At 47.2% G+C, this 20771-nt stretch overlaps 1 protein-coding gene across 3 annotated transcripts in view; it reads right to left on the bottom strand.

Moving 5' to 3' along the window:
- STK4 (serine/threonine kinase 4) overlaps positions 7074-20771 on the bottom strand; it is an 88112-nt gene continuing 74414 nt past the window's right edge. For all 3 annotated transcript variants that reach the window (XM_021077860.1, XM_021077859.1, XM_021077861.1), the window contains one exon: positions 7074-11189. In XM_021077860.1, coding sequence (XP_020933519.1) covers positions 11031-11189 — 159 coding nt within the window. In that variant the 3' untranslated portion in view covers positions 7074-11030. The remainder of the gene's footprint in view (positions 11190-20771) is intronic.

Below are 20771 nucleotides of genomic sequence, written 5' to 3'. Positions count from 1 at the left end.
GAGAAAGACAAATACCATATGATATCACTTATATCTGGAATCTAATATAAAGCATAAATGAAACTTTCCACAGAAAAGAAACTCATGGACTTGGAGAATAGACTTGTGGTTGCCAAGGGGGAGGGGGAGGGAGTGGGGTGGTTGGGGAGCTTGGGGTTAATAGATACAAACTATTGCCTTTGGAATGGATTAGCAATGAGATCCTGCTGTGTAGCACTGGGAACCATGTCTAGTCACTTATGATGGAGCATGATAATGTGAGAAAATAGAATGTGTACATGTATGTGTAACTGGGTCACCATGCTGTACAGCAGGAAAAAAAATTGCATTGGGGAAACAACTATTTTAAAAATTATAATTACAAAAAAAAAAAAAAAAGCTGCATCAGAGAAGTAGTGGAGAGAATTGAAAGAAAATTAAACAACCAGGCTCTGAGAATGATAGGAATGAGGGCAAGATGGGAACCAAGTTAGTTGGAAGCCATGAATCACCTCTTCAGGGCACTGCGATTAAAATGCCTTGGTGACACCTGCCTCTCTGGTATGTATCACTCCGCTCAAGCTAAAGATTCACAAAAGACTGATCTAAATGGACTGGTTTGGGTCACAGGCTGATCACATGGGTGGGGCTGGAGGAACCACCACCGGAGGTCTCACCAGGACACAGATGGTGGAGGCGTAGTTCCCTGAAGAAAAGGCGGGGTGCTTTCATTACAATGAGGGAAAGGAATCCTGGATGGGTGAAACCCAACAAATATCTATTACAGTATCACTCACTGGTGAATGATGGTTGCTAGGCAGCTCAGTTTCATCAACAACAGAATACAGGAATGAGAGAGAAGGACAGAAACAGACAGCGATTGACTTCTATATCCCATGGCAGACAACACAGTTAGCATCTCCCAGTTAATTCCACGTTTTGAAGCACCCCTGCCAGAGAACTCCATGCTGGATCCAGTTTGAAAAATGCGCAGAAGAGCTCTGATTGGCCCAGGTCCAGAAGAGGTGACTGGGTCACTCAACTGCTTGGAAACCAGTTGGGTCTGTGAGGACCCAGCAGCCATCACATGAACCCAGGGCTGATGTGGGAGTCTGGCATTTTCCAGAAGAGGAGGGAATGCTGGACAGATTCCTCAAGGTCTCTCTAGCAGCTGTGCTTCCTTGGGCTTCAGTTTCATCTTCTGTAAAATGGAGACGCAACATTCTGAGACGTTCAGGAGTCACGGGGGCCCTGGGCCCGCCAAGTACAATGGACAGGTGTCAGGGCTCCAGGTGGGAGCTGTGTGATAGTCTCTCCCTGTTTGCAGTGACCTTGGCGGGGAGAAGCAGGTGTACTTCCTTGGTAAGTGAGACATACTGTTCCCTAGGGATGATCAGATTTAAACTCTGCCCCATCCCCAGCCCCATATTACAGATTGGAAAACTGAGACCCAGAGTGATCGGAGGTCATACCTAAGTCCGTTTATGTGGAGAAAGCTTTTTAGCCCAAATAAGGACCACATAGTGTGTTCACACTGGAAGGTGGAGGTGGTAAGGAGTCTGGTTGACTCCTAAGTTACTTTTTGAGGCTCCCAAGAGGGAAAAGGACCAATCGACTAATAACAGGATCACCCTTCACATGTCTGTGGCACACTACAGTTTACAAGGGATTTCACATATTTTATATCATATATGTTTCACAGTAATTCTGTAAGACAACAGCAACAATTAATACAATAGTATAATCGTTATTTGGCAGATTTAGGAAAATACAACCCACAGACAGTCAAAAGTGGTGAATAAAAAAAAAAATCAGGGATTAATTCCTAATACCATACTCTACTTGTTGGTATCACATCCCATGGTCATCACTTTGTCTGGCAAACTTGACTCCCCAGGCACCACTGAAAGAAGTGGCTTTGAAATGTGGGTCCTTAAGAATTTCTTCTCTAAGTCAGAAAGAGAAAGACAAATACCATATGATATCACTTATATGTGGAATCTGAAGTATGGCCCAAACGAACCAATCTACAAAACAGAAACAGACTCACAGACATTGAGCAGAGTCCTGGTTGCCAAGGGGGTGGGGGAAGGGGAGGGAATGGGATGGATGGGGGGTTTGGGGTTCGAAGATGCAAACTATTCTATTTCGAATGCAAACACATTGAGGTCCTACTGTACAGCACAGGGAGCTATAGGAAATCTCTCGTGACTGACCATGATGGAAGATAATATAAGAAAGGGAATGTATGACTGGGTCACTTTGCTATGCAGCAAAAATTGGCACGACATAATAAATCAACTATACTTAAAAAATAAGAGGAGTTCCCGTTCTGGCTCAGTGGAAATGAATCCAACTAGTATCCACGAGGATGCATGCAGCTTTGATCCCAACTAGTACCCATGAGGACGCGGGTTCAATCCCTGGCCTCGCTCAGTGGGTCGGGGATCTGGCATTGTGTGAGCTGTGGCGTGGGTCGCAGATGCGGCTCGGCTCTCATGTTGCTGTGGCTGTGGTGTAGGCCAGCATATGCAGAGGGTGCGGCCCTAAAAAGCAAAAAAAATAAGAATAAATATTTTTAAAAAGGAATTTCTTCTCTCCTTCAGCTCTGGATGCAGCCCTTAGGTGCTGGCTAAGACAGTCCTCGACGGCTACCAGCCCTCCTAATTCAGGCCAGCCAGGCCCTGTGCCTGAGTGTGGAAAGAGTTCTCCAGAAAGTTGAATAAGTTGAGAAGCTAACCTCATAAGGCAGGAGCCTTTCAGATGAAAGGGACATTGTCTTTCAGAATCACGGCTGCTCAAAATGAGAAGCAGGGCCAGGGCAGAGGCTGACTGGTGCTTGACCTAGTTTACAAGGACTGGGTTCAGAACCCTCAGGAAACTCACACATTCAGAAGGATGGACTGTGCACAGCTTGTTCTCTGAGTCAGACCTGGATCCAGATGCTGGCCCTGCCACTTACTGGTTGCATGACCTCGGATGGGACCTGCTGATCTCCAAGAAACTCATCTCAGGACCAACCTCCAACCTCCAACCAGGCTAGAACCCAAAGCCCTCGCCTACCTTCTCTCCAGCTTGGATTGGTGAGGAGTCTTTCAGGTACAAATGACAGAAAATCAACCAGGTGGCTTATGTACAGGGGTCCGGAGGTTCAGCTGAGGTCATCAGCTCTTCTCTCCCTGCTGCTCTCTCTGCTCTACCTTCCTGCCTTGGCTTCATTCTCAGGTGGGGAGTTAGGAAAATTATCTGCATATGATGGGATACTGTGAGGGTTACCATGTGGTGCAGAGAAAAGAATATGGGCCCTAAAGCCAGAGAGACTTGGGCTCGAATCTCTGCCGCCAGGAGCTAGCTGTGTGGTTTTGGTTGGATTTCTTTGCCTCTCTGACCCTGTTCCTTCACTTGCCCTGAGCTAGTAAATATCTACATCTCAGCATTAACATCAAGTGAGATAATAGATGTGAAAATGCCTGGGAGTTCCCTTCGTGGCTCAGTGGTTAATGAACCCAACTAGGATCCAGGAGGATGTGGGTTTGACCCCTGGCCTTGCTCAATGGGTTAAGGATCTGGCATTGCCGTGAGTTGTGGCGTAGGCCAGCAGTTGTAGCTCAAATTTGACCCTGAGGCTGGGAACTTCTATATGCCGTTGGTGCGACCCTAAAAAGCCAAATGCCTGGTATAATAAATGTTAAATATTAACTCCCCCACAAATGCATAGGAAGGAAAGAGAGCTTGGCAGGCCCCATCAGAGCTCCTGTTCTCCATGGAAATGGTAAAGCAACTCTGAGCAGAGGGCACTGGGAAGGAAGTAGTTTGCATAACCAGAGATCACAAACCAGACTCACTCTTGCACTCGAGGCCACAGCTGGGGTCGAAGAATGAAGTGGTGGGGTGGGGGGGGAGCGGACAAAAAACCTGAATTTGAGTCTAGACTCAACATGGCCAAACCGTGGGCTTCAGTTGCATCACTGTCAAAGCAGGATGCTGGCTGAGACCAATGCTAAGGGCTGAGAACAGCCACCCCTTACCTTTGCAGGGGGCTGGGTAGTGTCGCTCAGAATGGCTGTCCATCTCCTCAGGGGCAACACCACCCCCCCGGACCACTCTTGTCTTCCACTCACCTCTCTGAACTCACTGCCATCTATTCTCCCCTTTGCACATTCTTTTCCAGGCGCACTGGCCATCTTCCAGCAAGTCAAACTTTTGTTCTCACCTCAGGGCCTTTGTTCTTGCTGTTCCCTCAGCTTGGAATTCTTATCACCATGTCTTCTGCCTGGTTGGCTCCCTGTCATTCAGGTCTCATTTCAAAAGTTCCCTCTTTTGAAAAGATGGACACACACACACGCACATACACATGCCATGGAATATCACTTGGCCATAAAAGAAGAATGAAATATTGCCACTTGCAGTAACGTGGATGGACCCAAAGATTATCCACTAAGTGAATTAAGTCAGAAAGAGAAAGACCGCTCATATGAGATCACGTCTATGTGGAATCTAAGAGATGGCACAAATGAACTTATTTACAAAACAGAAACAGACTCACAGATACAGGAAACAAATTTATAGCTCTCAAAAGGGAAGGGAGTAGGGGAGGAATAAATGGGAGTTTGGAACTAAGGAAAACAAAAAACAAAAGTCGTCTCTCTTAAAATGCGCACAGCACCTGGTCTCAGTCTCATTACTCAGCCTTCTCTTCTTTCTGACACTTCGCCTTTTTTTTTTTTTTTTGTCTTTTTGCTATTTCTAGGGCCATACCTGCGGCATATGGAGGTTCCCAGGCTAGGGGTCGAATTGGAGCTGTAGCCACCGGCCTATGCCAGAGCCACAGCAACTCGGGATCCGAGCCGCGTCTGCAACCTACACCACAGCTCACGGTAACACTGGATCGTTAACCCACTGAGCAAGGGCAGGGACCGAACCCGCAACCTCATGGCTCCTAGTCGAATTCGTTAACCACTGAGCCACGACAGGAACTCCACTTGGCCTTTCTTGAAGACAATCCTTTGTTTGTTTACATGGTACATGGAAGCACTGTGAACATGATGGCAACAGGTCTAAATGATGGATCTTGCTGTGCTGTTTTGCACTAGTGACTCAAATATTGCAGGTGTCGCTGCATCTGATCTTCCGAAATGGAGACCAACTCTTGGTAGATCCCAACACAGAAACTTCCAAGTGTCTCTCTGTTCTACATAGTTCATTCTGGCCAAATTAATAGTAAAACTCTGTACAAAATACTTTGCATTTAGAAGTAAATGAAGGAGTTCCCGTCGTGGCGCAGTGGTTAACGAATCTGACTAGGAACCATGAGGTTGCAGGTTCGGTCCCTGCCCTTGCTCAGTGGGTTAACGATCCGGCGTTGCCGTGAGCTGTGGTGTAGGTTGCAGACGCGGCTCGGATCCCGCGTTGCTGTGGCTCTGGCGTAGGCCAGTGGCTACAGCTCCGATTGGACCCCTAGCCTGGGAACCTTCATATGCCGCGGGAGCGGCCCAAAGAAATAGCAAAAACAAAAAAACAGACAAAAAAAAAAAAAAAGAAGTAAATGAAGTTCGTCTTAGCACCACGTGTTTATCAATGGGTTTCTCACCAACATACATGTCCAGTGGGACATCTGCTCGTGATGCTGAATGCAGGACAACGTTCTGGCCATGCAGGACTGTTCCAGAACGCATGGCAGGACCTCTAGCATCCCCACCTCTCTCCATTAAATGCTGATAGGTCCCTGGGATCCTTGTCACAGAAAAACACCCTCACACATTTCTAGGCCGCTTCCTGGTGGGCAGTACTGCCCACTGTGAGAATCACATAGCTAGAGGAAGGGTTTCATACTATATACCTCAGGGTCAGTGGGAAAAAAAAAAAAAAAAAAACTTCAAAGGCTCTGTATTGTGTCTGACATGTAAGTGCTCAGTAAACGTTTATCTGCTTTCTCTCTCCTTCCTTTCTTCCTCCGGCCAGAAGTTCTCAGTCTGACCAAGAGGGGACATCTCCCATCAACCCTGGCAGCAGCAAGGAAGGTATGCTGATGCCGAAATATTTAAGGGAGTGAGCCAGTAAATCAGGCAACAAGAAACACACATCAGCCCCCCTCCCAGAAAAGCTGGCAGAACAGCACGACAGCTGCACAAGTAGATGATGGATCTATTATATGAAACACTGTAGGAGGTCTCTGGTGGCTCAGAGGGTTAAGGATCTGGCACTCTCACCGCTGTGGCTCTGGTTGCTGCTGTGGTGCAGGTTCAACCCCTGGCCTGGGAACTTTCGCATGCTGTGTGCATGGCCGAGAAACAAAGAAATACCATAGAGCAGTTTGACTCCAAGAGGCCTACCTCTACTTGCTTTTCGGTGTAACTCTTGTTCCCGGGCCAGGGACTGAATCCTCACCTCAGCAGCGACCTGAGCTGCAGCAAAGACAACACTGGATCCTTAACTCACTGCACCACAGTGGGAACTCAGGAGTAAACTTTAAAGACTAAGAGAACCCAGGCTCTGGCTAGGGAATTTTTTCTGGATGAGGATGAGCCAGACAAGGCCACCACCCAGCTGATCCTCTCTGAATGCTGGCCGGTGCCTGGCCTGGCTTTGTCAACAACAGACAGGGATGAGGGATGCAAGGCGATCCTATGTCCAGATTCTCACACTAGATCCTTCACAGGCTGGTCCCTCTGCCCAGGATGCCTCCTCTCCCTCACTGCCCACCCTCTCTCCTCCTGGCCATCTCTTCCTCAGGATGTTTTATCTCCTCCAGAAAAGCTTCCTGAGACATCCCAGCAGAACTGATGGTGGCTCCTTCCTCCTGTGTCCACAGGCTGAGCGCTTCCTTCTACCACGGTATTTCCAGTGTTGGGTGCTCGTGGGCTGCAAGCCTACATGTGGCCCCGTGTGATCTGAAAGAGCTGTGTCTGGCTCATCTTTATATCCCTGACAGCTAGCTCAGTACCTGGAGAACAAAAGTTTGGCCCCTCTGCCACCGACCTCTTCCCTGGCTTTGGATTCTAGAATAAACACACCACAGTGTCAGCCTCACAAAGGTTCACCACGCCGTTATCCAGACTACAGATGGAGGACCTCATTTTAAAAAGAGAACAGTCTCTGGTCCAAAGGACAGTTTATTTAAAACAAAGGTGACAAGATACAGGAAGTAGGAAGGGGGAGAATGCTAATTCTAACATAAAAGCACATAGGAAGCATCTCATTTTTTTTTTAAAGGGCGATGGAGGAAGCTATGTCTCATACATATACAAACTGCTGACCTCGATTGATTATTTACACCCACACTTTATAAAATAGCATTTCCAGTCAGCACTTTCGCCAGTGTCATTCGTTTTTGTTACAAAAAGTTAAAGCTACAAACTTCACATTTTTTTAAGTGGTACATCTGCGACAACATTCAAGCTCTTCGTTCTCCAAGTTGGTCCAAGGGCGAGCTGGTGGAAGAGATTCCTTTTTTTTCCCAAACACATAAAAAAGAACATGGATTCCAAGTACAATGACTCCCATCCTGATGAAAACACAGACACGGCGCTTACGAAAGGCTGGGGTGAGAGGATGTGGGCTGGCCAGAACTAGGTTCCAGTAAAAAAGGAGCTGCGATCTTTAGAGGCAACGTGGTGTGGGAGAAAGGGCACTGAAATGAGACTCAGAAGACGTGGATTTGAATTCTGACTCTGCTATATTCCAGCCATGTGATCTTGGGCAACAGACTTGACCCCCCTGAGCCTCAGTTTCCTCCTCTGTAAAGTGGGGACAAGAATACCTCTATCTCCCAGAGCCACTATGTTTAAACAGAGATAGGGCGCTTCAGATTATCTATTTCTTCTTGCGTGAGCTTTGGTATGCTCTATCTTTTAAGGAATTGGTCCATTTTATTTAAGCTGTTGATTTATCAGCACAAAGTTTTTCATAAAATTAGCAGCCATTTAATAATTCCGGTAGGATCCATACTGATGTCGCCGCTCTCATTCCTGATGTTGGTAAGTGCTATTGAGTTTAAAATGGTATAATAAATTTCTGGCAGCAGGTGCTAAATAAGTTTTTCCTGGATCAGAATCTACAGTCTCAAGGAGTCAAGGCTCTACTTCTTAATTGCTTCAGAGTATTGGTTCTGCCTGTCTCTTTATCCATCTATCCATCAAGCCAAATATTCACCCACCAATCCATCCAGTTGGTGGCTGGGGAAAGGAACAGGAACCAAGAAAAATAGAAATTTGCTTCAAAATTACTAGTGAACAGGCAATAAAAATATTCCTAGAGAATCTGAGATTTTTAAAAGACAGTTAGGTCTGGGTCACTGTTTCTTAGGAGAGAAACAGTCTCCTGGAAGCTTGAGTCATAAATGCTCAAGCAAGGCCTGATGCTCAGGGCGCAGTGGCAACCGGCTGACCTATCCTGCATTTAGTATTCAAGGAAAAAAAAAAGACTAGGATTTGCTTCTCTGCCTTCCTGTCACATGAAAACAAATACACCTTGTCAGGAAATTTGTCTCATCCAAAATAAATTGACTTCTGGCCAAATGCTCTGTCTAGCGAGACTGGAGAGTGGGGGACTGTGCTGGACCAGCGTGCTGGATGCACACATGCTTGAGGCAAAATAAACTTCAGATCAAGATTCATCCCCCAGGAAGATTTATGGGGAAAAACCGAACCTTCTTTTACTTGGATCCAGTTTAGGAAGGGAGAAAATGGGCACTCCCCTCATGTCTGGCCACGTGCAAAGTCCTTTAGCGAGAGGGAGGGGTGGGCAGAGAGCACGACCGAGGCAGAACTGTTAGTTAGCACGGCAGATGCTGTGGGGAAATTCATGCTCCATAGCTTATTTTTAAAACCTACCTGGCCGTCAGACCTGACTACTAATTCAGCGGTTTCCCAACCCAAGAATGCCAGTTAGAGTTTTTCAGGCTCTGCGAGAAAAGTGGTCCCTTCGTTTTAAGAAGATTTGTGACTTTCCTTTTTTTCCCCCTGTAAACACTACATGATGATGCTCTGAATCCTGATCCTCCCACTTACTAGCTGTACTGCCTTGGGAAAGAACCTTTTCTCTCTGAACTTGTTTCTTCATCTATGAAACGGAGATACAGTATGTAATTCACAGAGTTACTGGGAAGTTTGGAGGTGACACACAAAAAGAACCTACCTACCTAGCTCAGTGCCTGGCATTGAATAAGTGGTCAATGATGGGTAGCTGCCATTTATTATTACAGTGGGACCCTCGAGTTGTCCTCTCTTCTCTGTATCTGCCACACAGCTGCATAACTGGCCAAGCCTCGCAGACCAACAATGGCCTCTTGCATTTTTAAAAACTGGCTGCAGTTGCAAAGAAGGGAATCTGGCCACAGAAAAGGAACATTTCCCCGCCTCCCCAGTGATTCCCAGGCTTGGGTAGCAAAGGCAATTACGGAATCAAATTACCTTATCCTTAGGTGCAACCTAGTCAGAGCTCCCCTCTCTGAGGGGAAGAGATACTGGAAAATAAAAAGACAGTTGCCTTTCCCAAGTGGCAGCACGTGGCCTTGAGCCAATGCCAAGGAGGGATGGCTCAGTGCTTTTGGCTGCAAAGCCCTCTGGTCTGCTTCAGGTCCTATATCTGCCTGTGTGATGCCTGTCTGCTACCTGGCAGATGCTTCAGAGCTCATGGAATGGCAGAAAACAGCGACCTGGCTCCCCCTGGGAGTCTCTTCACAGCCAGGTGCCTACTGAGGAGATGCGGCAAGAGCAGGTTCCTGTTCGCGGAGTTTCCTGGAACAGCTTCACCAAAACCGACACACGCATGCCCTCCTCAGAGCAGGGGCTGCGTGGTTCAGTGAAGCAGGCATGAGGAGCCCCCAGCTCTTCCTTGAATTTGCTCTGTGACTTGGGCCATGTCACTTCCCCTCTCTTAGCCTCTGTCAGAGCAGATGGATGTCCTTGGGGCCTTCCGGCTCTGGCACACTCCACCCGCCTGGGTTGAGTCTCCTGGAGAACAAGTATCAGCCTGATATTCCTTTACCCTTTCCAGACCCGGGAGAAGTATAAGGAAAAAGAAAACAGTCACGTGTTTGAATGTGGATCACAAAAGCAATGCCCTCTACCCCCATCTGTGAGGAACGTGGAGCCAAATGCTGTGTCTGTAATCTTCGCGTCAACAATGAGAACTTCGAAAACCCTTTCCCTTGTGCGGACTGAACACAGCCCTGCACTGCTGGGAGTTCCTGGCAGGTCTGTCCCCTCGCCGGATCACATCTCCTCTTAAGGCACTGGGCAGTATCTGTGCTGTGACTCTAGGCAGTTGGGAGGGGGGAGAGGGGTGAAAGGCATTGAAACTGCAGAGGTCAATCTTGCAAAGAGGGCTCCAGGCTGCTCCTGGGACTCAGGAAGTAAACACGGCCTCTCAAGGGCTTCCCTGGGACGTCACTTATGGCTCCAGAAACCAGGGATGGCCCACGCGGAGCTGAACGGAGGGTGAAGGAACAGGCCCCCATCTTGTGTGTCATTGCAGCCCTGCAGGAGAGTGAGGTGGGCTCCGGGGGGGGCCCCCAGCAGCCTCCGGGTGTCCTCTGCCCTGGTGTCCCACGGTACCATAGTCTTAACAGAAAAGAGGCAACCGTTTAAAACTGTACCTGTACAGAGATGCCACCACACCATGTGGGGAATCTAGTTATAATTTATATATATATATGCATATTTATATATTTTTTAAAAGTCTTCTGGAAAGAACCATTGAAAGCTATCAGGAGAAGAAAAACAAAGGACCATGTGAAACTTTCCCAGCTACCACCCAACTAGGAGACTCTGTTTCTTGGGTTGAAAAGTGAGTTTCAAAGCGCCAGCATCAATCCTGTGAAATGATGTACCTGCCTGGTTTCAGTACACACGTCAAGGCGGCCAGGGACTGTCACGGCAGCCCTGCCCCCGGGCACACGTTCCTGTGTTCACAGCGGTGCTCTGGAGAGATGACGGAGTGGAAGCGTCAGGGAGCTGGAGGGTGGAGGGGCGAGTGAGCCTGCGAACCCACGGGTGCACAGACAGCAGGCCTGGGGCGGAGGCAGGCCCCCCCTCCTGGCCTGGCCTCGCTCAGAAGTTCTGCTGCCGCCGCTTCTTGGCCTCAATGGCATCCAGGATCGGCTGCCGCTTCGACTGGTACTTCTGCCGGATCTCCTCAATCTCCTGCTCCATCATGGGGTCCAGGGCCAGGAGCCTCTTCTGAAGGTCCTCCACTGTCCAGCTCTTGAGCTAGGAGAGAGGTGGAAAGTACAGTCACGGCAAAGCCCAGGTCAGCAGCAGGATGGTGAAGCCCAGCATCTCCAGACCCCCAGGGGAAGAGGAGCAGAGGACCAGGGCTTTTTTGAGACAGCTTATCCTTGGACGTGTTCTAAGCGCTAATCTCTTTGATGTCACTGTTCCTTGACCAAGAACTTAGTAAGACTTTCATCACCCCTCCCTTGTAAGTTGATGACATGTGGATTCACTGCCGGAGCACTGAAGTGACAGCAGCGTGGTGTGTGTAACAAAACGGCTGCTGCTAGTTCTCGTCCTACCCGTGAGATGGGCACGTGCACGTGGCTGTGTCTCCTTCTGGGCACTCTGCTGGGGGGACGGATGCTCATTGAGGACCAGATGCTGTCCCCCACTCGGCCTCCCCACACCCTCGTGTCTCGGCACCGTCATGCCAATCATCACGAGCATTTCCCGAGGGCACCCCTCAAAGCACTTTCTGCGGATCATCTGCAGAAGGGTCTTGGGAACGCAGCCTTCACGTGGCGTGGGGGTAGGGGTGGGTGGAGAAAGCCTGAAACTTCTGAGATGGAGTTTCCATCACGCAGAAGGACCAAAGAGGGTGTGCTATATAAATTAATGCCACGGACTGGTACTTAGAGAGGGCCCACCATGCACCGTGAGCTTTACACGCGCCAAACACTGGTTAATTGAATCCTCACGACAATCCCGCGCTTTGAGTACCGGATTACCTCTGGGTTACAGATGAACAAACCAAGGAAGAGGGTAGCTCAGGGACTTGCCCAATGCCTCCCGGCTAAGTGGCAGGGTCAAGAGTCCAACCTAGAGGCCCCGCTCTTAACCAGCACTGGAGGAAAGCAGACTCCCAAGAGCACAGGTTTTAGGACCAACTCAACCTGTGCTAAAACACGCGTCTGCCTCACGCAGCTGCTGTGGCACACAGGCAAGTGACTCATCTCTCCAGGGCTTTCACACCTACAGAGGCAGAACTGCAGGGCTCGTGGTGTTTTTGGTAAGAATTAAGTGAGACCGTGGCTGTCAAGTTGCCGGCATAGCGCCTGGTGCCCTGTGTGCTTAGAGGCAGCGCTGTGACAGCCGCTCCAGGGTCACACCTCTCCACCTGCCAGGCCAGTGGCCTTGTGGCTGTTGCTGTGTGTGCGGAGCGCTCACTGCATCCGGGCGAGGCCAGTCCAGGCTGGCGGGGTGGGAATGAATGCGACATTATCCACAGCAGCTGGTGATCAATTCCGTGCGCTCGAGTCCGGGGCAACAAGGCACAGTGTTTCAGGAACTCGAGGCTCCCTCAAGTATTACGGGAGAGTTATGGAGCATCGCTCGCCCAGCCCCTCCCGAGGCCTCAGCAGGGAAGAGGTGTTCAAGGGCAGGGAAGGAGCCCCTTTCAGCGCCCCCTCCCTTGAGAGGGTGGGGTGTGAACAAGTGGGAATGCTACAGTGGCCTCCCTAGAAATGGCTCAGGGACCTGTCGCCACAGGAATGTCCCCTGGCCCGCTTCAGGGCAGTGGTCTGAGAAGTGAGAAAAGCCTCACAGTTCAAGGCGAAAGGTTCTTTGTAATGTGAGAATGGAAAGACTTAGGGGGGAGGGGGAAAGGCTGGAAAGTTGGGCTAAAAAAAAAAAATCTATCTTGCCTTCCAGCCGGTGTGGTTTTATACCATCTAGGAGGTGGGAGTTCTTGGCCCTGGGACAGCCCAGAGTGATGCTGGCTTGATCTTTCACTTTTCTGATTTCTTCTCCAAAGACAGGACACCTCAAACCTAATACTGAATGTTACTGATGGTTAAGGACAGACCCTAACTGCACTGGCTGTGCAACCTTGGACAAATAACTTGACCTCTCTGAGCCTCGCTTTCCTCCTCTGGAAAACAGACAATACCAGTTCCTCTACCGTTGGGCTGTAATGAGAAGTGGCTGAGTTTATGCCGGGTGTAACGTTCTTAGTGCGGAAGGGACTTCACGTTAGGGATTTGGTGGATAGTGAGCATGCCACAAATATTAATATTATCCTTATTGTTAATATTACCAGGAAGTCTCTAATTAGTCTCCCATCGACAAGCTGCTCCTGTAACCTCTGATCTGAACCAGAACCAAATGAGTCAAAGAGAAAATATTCTACTCTACTTTGGGTTAATAATGCCTAAGGGCTGGCACTTTCCCACAATGCTCATTAACGTCTTTATAGTTTAACAAAACTTTCCATCCATCCATTTATCAAATATTCACTGGATACCTACTATGGGCCAGGCACTGTCCAAGGCACATGGCATCCTTCAGTGAAAAAAAAGAACAAAAAAAAGGGGAGCTCCCTGGAACTGCAGTGGGAGAGGGGGGATGAGTGCCCAGGGAAGATCAAGGGGAAAGATGCTGGGCAGTCAAAAACAAGAGCTGTCCAGGGTTCCCTGGTGGCCTAGCAGGTTAAGGATCTGGTACTGTCACTACTGTGGTTTGGGTTTGCTCCCTGGCCTGGGAACTTGCGTAGGCCATGGGCGTGGCCAAAAAAAAAGCTCCCCAAAACAAAAACCGTTGCCTATATTCTGTGACAATCTATGTGGAAAAAGAATCTGAAAGAGAAAGGATGTGTGTATAGGTATAAATGAATCACTTCATTGTAGCACAGAAATTGTCACAACCTTGTGAATCAACTATACTTCAGTTAAGCTCTAAAAAAAAAAAAAAAGTTGCCCCTGTAAAGCTTATATTTTAGTGAGGCAAGACAAAAAACAATTAACACAGTAAATGAGTAAATGACTCTTACAATGGAAGGTGATGCTGTACGAAAAAGAAAAGAAAAAGTCCAGTGAAGGAAGGGGAGATGGGAATTGGGAAATGAGCCTGCTTTCAATCCATCCACTGGGATAAAGACCCAACCACAAGATGAAGAAGTAAAAGGCAGCGGGACCACAGTGGCTTTCCCACTCTGCCGCCACAGGCAAGCCCCTCCGCCTCCCCATGCCTCAGCTTCCCCACGTATAAGAGAGGCTGCCTAAATGATCTCAAAGGCCTTTTAAAACCCAGTGTTTCTCGAAGCACGATCCACGGATCACCTGCAACAGAATCTCTTGCTGAAAAAACAGACTCCTCACCTCCCCAGCCCGGAGCTGCTTGATCAAGCTCCGTGGGAGGTGAGGCGCTGGACTGCAAAGGCTAGAGAAGCTATTCAGGTGTTTCTTATAAGCTCTCAACTTTGATAAACATAATCCTACATCTTCCTTCTTGTTTTCCTGGCGGTAAAATTCTCACAAAGTAATTGCTGCCTGTCTCCGGTCAAAGCTTCTTCTAGGTTTCCAATTTCTAAGCAGTTCTTTCGCCCTTGATTCTAATCTGGAAGCAACAATATGCACCCTGCCTTTATCTCAGCCACTTCAGACTAATTTACTGGCCCCAAGGCCTTGGGGGCTTAAGTTACACCTGACCTATGAGAACACAGCCAGCCGAAGACACCCTCCAGATATGGATTTTTCTGAAAACGAGCTCAGAGAATGGTTTTATGGCGCCGAGAGTAGCATTTCACCTTCCTGGTCCTTGGTGGCATAAATAAATTTCAAATGGATAATATCCTGCGGTGAATTAACCATGCTGCTACAGTTTTGCTACAGCCAGCATCCTGATGGAGCACATTCTCATATCGGCCACATAGGTAGCTTTGGCGGTTTGGCGGTTTTCACCAGCTAAAGGAAGTAACACCATTTAGTATCTATCCCCTGGGATTTAAGTGTACACTGTCACCCCTCCGGGATAGGTAAGTCAGGCTGATGCCTGTCACAGGTGATGTTTTACTGCGGCCAAGAACGAGGAAAGAACACACCCTTGGAATTTAGCAAGATGGCAAGGAAGCTTGATAGAAGCTACCACCAGCACGTCACCCCATACCTTTAACACCCACCACTGGAAGGTGAGCAAAAGTGCAAAGGAGAAAACATGCAAAGGTCAAGCCAAAGGCATCTGGGACGTTGATTTTGTTCCACCAAAGCTGCGTACCCTTTCTCGATGTGACCCTGACTCTATCCAGGTGGGGATCCTCCGTTGGGGGGAGGTGATTCCAATCAGATAAGACTCTCGGGTGATGCAGTCGCCTCTCAGCAGGGGAGTGAGAAGATAGCCAAACAGAAAAGCAAGGATGCGGCCAATCAAATCACAGCTTGTGTGGATTAAGAAAGCACAGACCATTCAATTTCAAAAGATCTTGCTCCCTAAATGAAACCTGGGAGAATTCTAATGAGAGATTTCCTCTGACTCAAATGGTGGTCACGTCAAATCATGCTTCCATCAGTTCCTTATAAAAACTTCCTCATGCTTCTCCAACAAGGAAGAAAAGTTGCAAAACTGTTACCAGTGAATTATGATTTTCAATCTCATCCTGCGTCTATGATGACTTCAAATCACTATATGGACCTGTTACCAGACTTCCAACCAAAGATAACATGACTGCATGTACATAAAATATTCACCAAGGTGGGCTGCAATGAAAGGCAGACTTTAAGCCTGGGTAAAATAAAGAAATCTGGCTCTAAGCAGGCATGGGATATAACGACAAAAGCTCTGACAGGGGTCATAAGATTGGCCTTGAACAACCTGAAGATTGTATCCAGAGAGCCTCCCGCCGAGAGAGGGTGCAGTGTGAATTGTACATGTGCATGTACGCGCACGCGTGTGTGTGTATGTACGTGAGAAGGATGTAATCTGAGTAATGGTATAAGTAGAAAGACAAAAAGCAAAAGTTTTTTCTTTAAATAATGGGATTTTACTTTAATACAAAGTATTACTTTCATTCTCTTTGGTATTTGTGATGTGAAAGTCATCAAACTTTCATGACGAAATTAATTTTTGAAGTAGTACTTTTTACATGTTTACAATTTATTCCAACTCTGTTCTGGCGTGAACTTTCACAACTTACTCTGAAAATCAAAATGCTTTTGGTTATTTTGGTTTGGTTTGGTTTTGTGAGTTTTATAAACAGCCACTGGCCAGGAGTTCCCGTCATGGCTCAGTGGTTAACGAATCTGACGAGGAACCATGAGGTTGTGGGTTCGATCCCTGGCCTCATTCAGTGGGTTAAGGATCCGGAGTTGCTGTGAGCTGTGGTGTAGTATCACAGACGAAGATACTCAAGTTTTGACCAAACCTAGATTTTTCTACTATCAGGATTCTGGCTTTGTGCAACAAGAACCCATAAATAAATTTTATACCCCAATACAAAAGAAGAATGGCTTTCAAGAAGCACTGCACTGCTAATGTTTAGCACCATATCTTTAATTATAAAGATGCAATGAGTGCCTGCTCTGTGTCAGACACTTGTGCTTGGCCTGAATGGGGCAGGAGTAGGGATGACAGAGGGGTGTGGCTGAGTGAGGGTGTACAGGGGACAAAAGGTGTATGGCAAGATCCTTTAAGCCTAGAAGTGGAGATAAATGAGGTAGAGAAGTCGTGAAAGCAAGCTACAATCTGAGGCATTGCTGTTATACCTGCTAATGCTAATTAGAGCTACTTTTTTTTTTTTGGCTGCACCCATGGCATGTGAAAGTTCCTGGGCCAGGGATCAAACCCGAGCTACAACTGTGTCAACGTCAGATCCTTAACCCGCCATGCCACCAGGGAACTCCCTAATTAGAACTACTTTCAATTAAGTGCTATGTGCTGGGCATTGTGCTCAGCATTTTACACACATCAGCTCATGTAATTCTAAGAAGGGTCCACGAAATAAGCAATAGTATCCAGGTGGGATGTGACTTCGATACAGGAATTTTCCCCATGACCCAGGCGCCAGTAAGTGTAAGTGGTCGGGTTAGGATGTGAGCCCTTGCCTGTCTGAATGCAAAGCCAAGCCAACGCCGTTGTCAAGGCGACATGCGCTGCAGTTGAGAGAAGGAAGAATTCCTGCAGTGAGAATTTCTGAGAGAAGGATCTTGCCACGTTCATAGTGCAAAGAAGGGGCACTCACTCTAATTCAGGGAAAAGTCTGAAATGTAGAATTTTTAAAAGTGAAATGCAGAGAGTTCCTGTTGCAGCTCAGTGGTTAATGAACCCGACTAGCATCCATGAGGACATGGGTTCGATCCCTGGCCTCACTCAGTATTAAGGCTCCAGCGTTGCCATGAGCTGTGGTGTAGGTCGCAGACACGGTTCGAATCCCAAGTTGCTGTGGCTGAGGCGTAGGCCAGCGGCTACAGCTCCAATTTGACCCCTTGCCTGAGAACCTCCATATGCTGTGGTGTGGCCCTAAAAAGACCAAAAAAAAAAAAAAAGTGAAATGCAAATCTTGTTACTTCAAGAAACCATCACCCTTGAGATACAGGGGACTAATAAAACTAGGTTAAGTAAATGAAAGGATTTATGAGTTCACGTGTCAATATTACAAACAGCTGCTCAAAATTCCTTTGGGTGCCCTATTTTTTTCACACCTTCATGCTTCTGCAGAATTTTCTCTGTCTTCAGTTTAGGGAGGGCCCATTTGATCTTGCAGCCCGGCCCAAGCTCCACCTATCTTTTCCTTTTACTAAAGTGGGAGCTATTTAAGAGTAGGAACTACATCTAACATATTTTCAGAGTCAGGCCAGCAGAAAAAAGTTCTCCGTGAATATTTAATAGAGAAATAGTTCCTTAAATCTTGAAGCCTTTGCTTGAAAAGGATACTGACTTTTTATTGGGTTCCCTCAATTACTAGTAAGACTCCGGGCTTTTTGGAAGCTTTGAAAATAGGTAATCAATAAATAGGCCCGAGAGTATAATATAAGTGTGTTAAGTAAGGTTATGATGATTACTCCAAGCTGACTCATGCACATGCCAAAATCAAACCCAACAGCCCATCCAGTGTCAGGACTGCAATAAAGTTACAAGGGAAAATGCCAGGAAAACTCATACTGGTCTTGATTGCTAAAGACTGCGCTTTGAGAGAAATTTTAAGAGTGGCTCTAAGTTGGTTTATAAATTTCACACTTAAGGAAGCCAAACTATGAGGGGAAAACTTTCAGAAAGTTAGCAAACACAAAGCCTCCCCGGATAATTAAATGTCCTAAAGTGATCGCTGATGTCTAAAGGAGGCAGAGTATAAGAATAGAGTAGCATAGGAGGCTCCTGATAGTTGAAAGCACTAAAGGGAGACGTCGATAGTTTCATTCTTGTGGGGATATTAATCTTTCAGATGAAACGAAAACCTACAACACCAACTGTACCCAGCTGCTGCTTTAATGCAGCTGAATAATTCAGGAAGCAACCTAGCTAATCACATAAGAATCCCCGCGCACTGTGCCTCTGAACACTTTCTTGGGCTGGAAATTTCCGAGACAACAAGTCCAGGCTTTTCCTCTCTTTTCTTGCCAAATAAAAGAAGGTCAAAGAATCCCAAGCAAAACCGAAAAGCTGAAACACAAACTTTAACCTCACTTTATTGCATGAAGGTAGTCTTTAAAGTATCTTCAGATCTTAAAAGGGCCCAATCTAGATACACTGAAAGGACAAAATGTTAACAGAAACTACTTGAGAAGGAAAGTAAAAGCTCTCTGCGTAAAAGCTACCAGGCCTGAGTTTCCACAACTTGGGCTTTTTCTTAAAGTGGGGAAACTTATTAGTGAACAGCACTCAGTTTTTTGAAAGTATCTAAGACAGCTGGAAGCCTCACTGCTGGGCGCGCCCGTGTGGTGAAGGGTCAGAGACGTACAACCTAAATACACAAACGGAAATATTCTCTCCATACCCTTTTGAGAAAAAAAAAAAAAGAATGCTGCCAATAAAAGCAGGTAAGTTCTATCTGCAAGGCATGTCGGAATCTTTCTGCAATGGCCATCCAGTTTGGGGACCTGAATTCCTCACAATATCAGAAAAAAAAAAAATTAGGTCCAGATAGAGAACGGTGTGTGTGTGTGTGTGTGTGTGTGTGTGTGTGTGTGTGTGTGTGTAAAAGAATTAAAGATTCTGCCAAAACCACATAACTGCTAAATAGGGATTTCTACCATTTTTTCTTCTATTTTTCTGATTTAAGGTTTCTTTAAAAAGTCATCTTTTTTAGAGTCTTAAATCAAAAAATAAAAAGCATTAATATGTATGTGTCCTAAATACTTTGTTCTTTATTCTCTTCAGCAAATGTTTAATCAGCACGGATAATTAAATGTACTTTAATTTATGCCATGGTAATACTTTTCAAATGTGTATAAATTCACAAGCCAGAAAACATTCTTTGTAAAGACCTTGTGTCCCAGTTTTTTGGTTCAGAAACAACACTCACCATATTCCTAGCAGTAAGCTCACCTGAGCTCACAGTTTTGTTTTGTTTTTTTGTTTTTTCTTTTTTTTGGCCTTTTGTCTTTTTAGGGCCACACCCACAGCCTATAGGAGGTTCCCAGCCTAGGGGTTGAATCAGAGCTATAGCTGCCGGCCTATGCCACAACTCATGGCAACACTGGAAACTTAACCCAGAGATTGAACCTTCGTCCTCACGGATACCAGTCAGGTTCGTTAACCACTGAGCCACAAAAGGAACCCCCAAGCTCACAGTTAAAAGCATTTAGCCTCTTGGGTATGAATCTGTTTGTTTGTTTGTTTTTAACAGCTGCACCTGCACATGGATATTCCCAGGCAAGAGGTCGAAATGGAGCTGCAGCTGAGGCCTACACCACAGCCACAAAAACACCAGATCTGAGCTGTATCTATGACCCTTCACCATGGCTTGCGGCAATGCCAGATCCCTAACCCACTGAGCGAAGGCAGGGATCAAACCAGCATCTCCACAGAAACAACATCAGGTCTTTAACCTGCTGAGCCACAACGGAACCTCCAAAAGTGTTCTTTAAGCCCTGTCCTAAATGTTTTCTATAGTGAGCAAGCACCATAAACAAAGAAACTGTCTCCAATCAGGGGTGTGACACAAAACCTGGGATCTATAACGACGGGGAGAGGGGAGAATGGCGCTAGTACCTCGACGTGTATGTGCGCGATACAATCGGAAGGGTGGTTCATGATGAATATGATGTTTATATGTGTCGATAAACATATTCTAAGTTCTAATTTTCTTAAAACCTTTTCCCTTCCTGAAATGTCTGTTAACAGCACAAGTATATGATTAGTACTGCTTCTGACTTGATAGCATTTCTTTTTAAAAGAACAGGAAGAGTGTATCAGTTACCAGTTGACCGTCTCTCAGCTCCAAATGCACCCTTCTCTGCAATAAACAGACGCACGTCCAGCGCTTCCGCTTTGAGGTGTGTGTGATGTTAAGCTTTCCCAGCAGAGGCTGGAGGGACGGTTCGGGGAGGAGGCTGCTCCCCAGAGCGTCCAGCATTTGGGCTGGCGATGTGGATGCGAGGACGTCGCGGGGAGCGTGCCCCAGCCACAGCTCAGAACCTGGCTCCTCCGTGACCACAGCCTCAGCCTGGCTACAATCTTTCAGCAGCCCTGTCAACGTGGATATGGGACTTGCAGGCTCTGGAGGCCTCTCCTGTCCCCGCCAGTACCCTGGCCCCCTGGGCACATCCATGGCACTGCCTACACTCCAGAGGGCCGTCTCTGGCTTGCCCAGAACCTTTGGGCCAGGCTGCTCTGCCGTGGGCTGCACCCCACCTTCTCTGCCGAGGG

Source organism: Sus scrofa, chromosome 17 (assembly GCF_000003025.6).
Source record: "Sus scrofa isolate TJ Tabasco breed Duroc chromosome 17, Sscrofa11.1, whole genome shotgun sequence".
In the NCBI taxonomy this organism is placed as follows: domain Eukaryota; kingdom Metazoa; phylum Chordata; class Mammalia; order Artiodactyla; family Suidae; genus Sus; species Sus scrofa.
Note: the sequence above shows the minus strand (reverse complement) of the source record. Positions and strands in the feature narration are given on the sequence as shown.